This window comes from Schistocerca serialis, chromosome 9 (genome assembly GCF_023864345.2).
Source record: "Schistocerca serialis cubense isolate TAMUIC-IGC-003099 chromosome 9, iqSchSeri2.2, whole genome shotgun sequence".
Taxonomy (NCBI): Eukaryota; Metazoa; Arthropoda; class Insecta; order Orthoptera; family Acrididae; genus Schistocerca; species Schistocerca serialis.
The window spans coordinates 379,319,932-379,326,624 of record NC_064646.1 but is presented as its reverse complement, the minus strand read 5'-3'; the positions used below and the strand labels follow the sequence as shown (position 1 = coordinate 379,326,624).

At 39.7% G+C, this 6,693-nt stretch overlaps 1 protein-coding gene across 1 annotated transcript in view; it reads left to right on the top strand.

Moving 5' to 3' along the window:
- Nucleotides 1–400: 400 nt before the first annotated feature.
- The window catches only part of LOC126419184 (ran-specific GTPase-activating protein-like), a 37,085-nt gene continuing 30,792 nt past the window's right edge, over nucleotides 401–6,693 (top strand). Inside the window, exons 1-2 of the mRNA XM_050086316.1 lie at nucleotides 401–531; nucleotides 668–807. Coding sequence (XP_049942273.1) covers nucleotides 517–531; nucleotides 668–807 — 155 coding nt within the window. The 5' untranslated portion in view covers nucleotides 401–516. The remainder of the gene's footprint in view (nucleotides 532–667; nucleotides 808–6,693) is intronic.

The following is a 6,693-nucleotide window of genomic DNA, read 5'->3' as shown; positions in this document are numbered from 1 at the left end:
GAGAGACTGTGTGTGAATCGCCGCTGGCTGAATAAACCGCACAATGTATTTTTGTGAGGTTTGGAAGAGACTCAGTTTTACATTACGTTTTCTCTTTGGGTTTGGAGATGATGCTTTGCATTTTTGTCGTTTGTTAGTTTCTGCAAGTTCGTAAGTTACGCTTTAATAAAACCCAATGTAGCATCCAAAAGCGTCTTGACTTAATACGATGAACCCTGGAGACATTGCCTTTGTTTTTAGTTTTATTACCTCATACCTCTCTTTGTGTGCATGACATTAGACATACACAAGAAACTGTCATATTGAATACTTTGTCATCAGTTTCCGCCGAAAATGCTATACACAGCTTGGTTTAATATCAGAGGGAGATTATTTTTCTTTGGTTAGTAGATCGGAGACGAAAATATCTCTGGTCTTAGCAGACATTCTTTGGCATCGTTTGAGTGAGTTTTGTGTGTGCTGGCGGCAACTGTGTGTTTGAGAAGTTGTGTGTGGGCACGATTCAAAACATTTAGTATGTCTGAGGACCACGTATGTATAATGCCACACTGTAGAGTATTAGCTTTGAGCTGATGGAATAAACTGATCGTTTACTGTCCAATGTATGTATCACAAAAAAAAAAAAAACCGTACACTGAATTTTCGTGTTTCGGCGTCTTGTCCCCAGGGAGACCACAAGGAAACAACCGAGGAGACAGCACCCGATGAGGCAGTGCAGGAACATGATCCACATTTTGATCCCATCGTGACATTGCCAGAGGTGAAAATAAGAACTATGGAAGAAGACGAAGTTGAAATGATAAAAATGTGAGCACATTTGTTTTAAGAAATTTTGAGATCTTGAATCAGAGTAGTCCGTTATCAGTGGGGTCCTTCCGTACAACGTACTCGGGGTGTTTTTCCAGTACTCTGTTGATGAAGCGCTTGGGGTGCATCATATATATGTACGTAGCACCATTTAAACTTAAAGCTTCCAGCATCCTGATTGCTGAGTTACCTTTCGCCAAGGCATGATAAAACTTTTCCTTGTGTATTTCTCGTCTGGCACACGTAACATACTTTCTATTCCGATACTGGTAACGGTTAACAGAACTGAAGGAAAAGTGTACAGGAGGTGTTTTTTTGACAGATACGCCAGTATTGTTGTCCAAGGTGAACAGTTGAAGGCAAGATAAGAGAAGTGCGTGGTGTAAAAGCTGAAAGTGAGCAATGAAAGTCGATTTGAATGACAGTCATCATACAGTCCCACTGACATATTCTTGATCTACTAGTTTTCATTTTATGATATGTTTGCGTGTTATGAGATTATGCTGAAATATGTCCCAATATTAATAAATGAAAATTTGTGAAGCAATATTATATTTGTGAAATAGATACTCTAGAAATTTTCTGGCTGCTAAATATAGTCACACACGTGTCCTGGACCAATAATACAACTATCTCAACTCTAAATTTCGCCCTTTTACACATAAATGGACTGTGGATGGGACATGTAGCACACTAAAATTGAAGATAGCGTTGTTAATTGCACACTATTTGACAGTCATTTTATTTGAAGCATGATATATCAGCATTTGTAAGTGACAAATATGACAGACATCTTGGTTAATGCTGTGAAGAACGTACTACTTTACATATCCAGTCAACTGCATATCTAGAAGTATCCAATGCTTGTCGATATTTACTGGATTAAGATAATTGAGCTTAGACTTATGGCGAGATAAGCTGTTAGCATCATTTGTCTGTTCATTCAATTGTGTTTCCAACATAAGGGAGGATATTTTGAGTTATTGAAGCATATAATGTCACAGGGATAAAGTTACTCCAAACTGCATCTCTAGTCATCTGTGATACTTATTGCTGGTGACAAACTGAAGTCATGTTAGTTCATTCATATAGTGTTCTGGAAACACCATCATAAAGTGAAAATAATTGTCGATGTGGAAAGAGTCAGGTTATATGTTTCCATATTGACCCAATATTATTGTCCATTCAAAATTAAATTTTTTGTGGCCACTTGTTTACAAACTGCCTGTTGGATTGTGTCTCGGGTTCTTTGGCTGATGTTTGTCTGATGGTTTTTCTGATTTTTCACCATCACAAGTAGCTGGCATTGTCAAACCACTAGCAATGGAGGGTGAAGCTTTGACAATGCCATCCACTTCTGCTGGCAAATCATCAGAAATCGGCCAAAGAACCCGACACATTGTCAATTACTGTTACTATTGCAGTGGGCACAGAATCATGCAGATAGGACCATGGATCAATGTAAACATATTGCCGGGTCTGGTAATCATGTTGCCTATCTACACTGGCTCAAAAGTCAGCCAAGGTGCACACAGTCATTCAGGTGATTGTCTGCTCGAAAAGTTCATCACAGTGCAGATGCAGACGGATGGGGTTAATAGTATGCTATGTGGGAATTCGTATGGGCTTTCACCTGACCTGTAGTTGTAACCAAAGACACCATGACACCTGTGGACTATAAAAGAAGTTTTGCATCACCTCGGTTCTGAGAGTTCCGGAACTTATACAGAAAATTGGAGTAGAGATCAACATAAACATAATTTCCACCCTTATTGTTGCTCATGAAAACTACATATTGCATGTTGTACCACCATGTAGTGACACCTTCAGAGGTGGTGGTCCAGATGGCTGTACACACTAGTACCTCTAATACCCAGTAGCACATCCTCTTGCATTGATACATGCCTGTCTTTGTCATGGCGTACTATCCACAAGTTCATAAGGCACTGTTGGTCCAGATTGTCCCACTCCTCAACGACGATTCGGCGTAGATCCCATAGTTTGTTTGGTGGATCACCTCGTCCATTAACAGCCATTTTCAATCTATCCCAGGCATGTTTGATAGGGTTCGTGTCTGGAGAACATGCCACTCTTGTCGAGCGATGTTGTTATCCTAAAGGAAGTCAATCACAAGATGTGCATGATGAGGTCACGAATTGTCATCCATGAAGATTCATGCCTCACCGATATGGTTGCACTATCGATCAGAGGATGACATCATGTATTGTACAGCCGTGGCAACACCTTCCATGACCACCAGTGGCATACATTGACCCCACATAATGCCACCCCAAAACAGCAGGGAACCTCCACCTTGCTGCATGTACTGGATAGTGTGTCTAAGGCATTCAGCCTGACCAGGTTGCTTCCAAACATGTCTCCAATGATTGTCTGGTTGAAGACGTATGCAACACTCATCAGTGAAGAGAACATGATGCCAATCCTGAGCGGTCCATTCGGCATGTTGTTGGACCCATCTGTACCGCGCTGCATGTGTCATGGTAGGTAGTGGTCATCCACTGCAGTAGTAGCCCTTTGGCAGCCTGGGCGAGGCATGTCATTGACAGTTCCAGTCTCTCTGTATCTACTACGGTCGCAGGTTCGAATCCTGCCTCGGGCATGGATGTCCTTTGGTTAGTTAGGTTTAAGTAGTTCAGAGTTCTAGGGGACTGATGACCTCAACTTCTGAGGTCCCAAAGTGCTCAGAGCCATTTGAACCTTTTCTCTGTATCTCCTCCATGTACAAAGAACATTGCTTTGGTTCACTCAGAGATTCCTGGACACTTCCCTTGTTGAGATCCCTTCCTGGCACAAAGTAACAATGTGGATGTGATCGAACTGTGGTATTGACAGTCTAGGAATGACTGAACTACAGACAATGCGAGCCATGTACCTATTCCTGGTGGAATGACTGGAACTGATCGGCTGTCGGACCCCCTCCGCTAATGCGTGGTTGTTTCCATCTTTGAGCGGGTTTAGTGACGTCTCTGAACAGTCGAAGGGACTGTGTCTGTGATACAACATCCACAGTCAACGTCTATCGCCAGGAGTTCTGGGAACCCAGGTGATGCAGAACTTTTTTTGATATGTTTAGAGCAACAAAAAACTAACACTAGTGAGGTTTGTATTGCATTCAGAGTGTGGTGGCTTACAAAAGTTTTCTAAACACAAAGTATGAGAGGCAAATTGTTAATTGTTTATGGAACAGCTCGATAGTTTATTAGCAAATCCATTTCACTCATTAGAAGAACCCCTTCATATGCCCAGTATAAGTTTAAGGTTGCAGTAATGTATTTCTGCATATTTAATACTAAGAAATACAGTATACCTAACTTACTGACAAAGTCTGTAGCTTACAGGCCTACTTATGTCAAATGATTAATAAAGAATATGAAGAACTCTATGTTGGCAATCCTGTCTGCAGGTCAACATTATTAGATTGCTAAGTGCAAAGCAGGCAGAAGAGAGCTTTTTGATTAACTTATCCATGTGCTTCAGACACCTAATTTTATTATCCATCTGGTTGCTTAGGTCATCACCAGGTTTCACAGTTTGTAAGAGCTCTCAAGTGTCCCAGATATATCATGTATGTACACCAAGAACTGGAGAGGTACAAGCACATCACCTCACCGAACATATTTTGTTTAATTTTTTTGTTGTTTCACTCCAAATTGTTTATTTCTATTATATTAATTAATAATGTTGTTGTCTATTTTCTATCAATAGAAGACTCCGTGCAAGAGGAATGTCTGTAACACCATACCAGTTAAGTTTCTATCACAATTTTATGATGTACACTACGGTCATCCCATATGAAGTGGTCTAAAGGTTCCTACTTTATCATCATGTAGTATAACACTTATCACAAATCTCTCTATCAGCGTAAAGTCCCAAGAAACTGGAAAAAAGCGAGAGTGACTCCTGTATATAAGAAGGGTAAAAGACCCGCACAATCAGACAAAGACCCTTAACATTGGTTTGCTGCAGAATTCCTGAATATATTCTCAGTTTGAATATCGTAAGATTCCTGGAGACAGAAAAGCTTCTGTCCACAAATCAGCATGGTTTTAGAAAGTGTTGCTGGCGTGAAACTTAACTTGCCCCTTTTATCACATTATATTGTGTGAACTACAGATGAAGGGCAAGAGAGTGGATTCCGTATTCCTAGATATCCAAAAAGTATTTGACTTGGTGCCACACTGGAGACTGTTAATGATGATATGAGCATACGGAATGGGATCACACATATGTGAGTGGTTTGAAGCCTTCTCAAGTGGCAGAACCCACTGTGTTGTCCTCCATGGAAGGTGTTCATCTGAGACAAGGGTATCATGAGGAGTGCCACAGAGATGTGTGATATGACCACTGTTATTTTCTTTATATGTAAACAATCTGGTAGCAATCTGTGGCTGTTTACTAATGACATTGTGGTGTACAGGAAGGTGTCATTGTTGAGTGATTGTAGGAGGGAACTAAATGACTTGGACGAAATTACTCTCTAGATAAAGAAAAAGGTAATGCAGATGAGTCTGAGAAATAAGCCCACAATGTTTGAATACGGCATTGGTAATGTGTACCCCCCGCCCTCTTCCTTTTACACACACACACACAAAATGAGTATCAAGGCATAGTATTGCTAAGCAATATGAAATAGAAAGAGCATGTAAGGATTGTAATAGGGAAGGTGAATCATAGACTTAGGTTTATTAGGATAATTTTTTAGAAAAAGTCTTTCTCCCATAAAGGAGACCTGTAAGCATAAGCACTGTGGCAGTGATGAATTGGCAGTGATGAATGAAAAACAGTTAAGAAAGTCAACTGTAAATAGTGCAGTGCAGGAAATTATGCAAAATGCCAAAACTGCCAAGTGCAGATGTGAAATGAAGCCTGTCGACACCAACCACTGCTAGCAAGAGGGGAAGAAGCAGATTATGTAAAGACACACCTTAAGTATCTTGCAGACCAACTTTATAAAGAAAATGCTGTTTTTAACCTAAAAGAATCAAAAATAAATAAATGTACAAACATGTGTATCCAATTTACAGAATACCACAGAAGATGCTTTGTAAATAAGTGAAACGTGTCTGGTGTAATTGTTTTTAATTACATTGCAGTCAGCTCAAGACAGATAACCTAATAACAGACTTATCTCTATATCTGACACTCTGACATTCATACAACGATGATATGATCGACTGCTGTGGAAAGATTTTGGTAGATCGAATTCAATATTTTCGCCTTCTGTCTGTTATCGTCTATTTTGGTGCTAGCATAGTCTGAGTGATTGAATAAATGATTTCAAACTGCTTACTCATTTTATGTAAGACCAAAACCTCTTAGGGTTTTTACTCAGATCAGTTGACAAAATTTGACTTTCAGCAATTAAATACTTCTCTAACTGCTCTCCTTACTCATTTTCATTTTGTTCAGTTTTTGTTTAGCGACTAGGTTTTGACTTACATTGAATCTGAGATGAAGTTCTTTGTTTATGGAGCAGTATTCTAACATGGCTGTTAAACCATGGTGGGTGTGTTGCTAGATGGTCTAAGATGTTACCTTTACTATGTGGTTCTCCATATGCTTGTAATAATTTCTAGACAAGACATTCAGAATAATGTCAGATGAATCCCTGTCTCTGGCACCAGTTTGGATCCATTATTTTGTTCAGTTTTTTTCTTTACCGATGAGAGGAAAAGTAATGACATTAATGCTCTCAGTGCAGAAGCAAAGCAGATGTATAGCACAAGAATCTGCCTTATTAACTGACCATTGCAAGCTTGCTCTTGCTGTTAATCAGTTGATTGTACCTTCAGTCCCATCACAAGGTGCCTTTTCAAGACTTGCTGGCACAATTTGAGAAAATGTTTAAAAATTCTGTATTGGGCA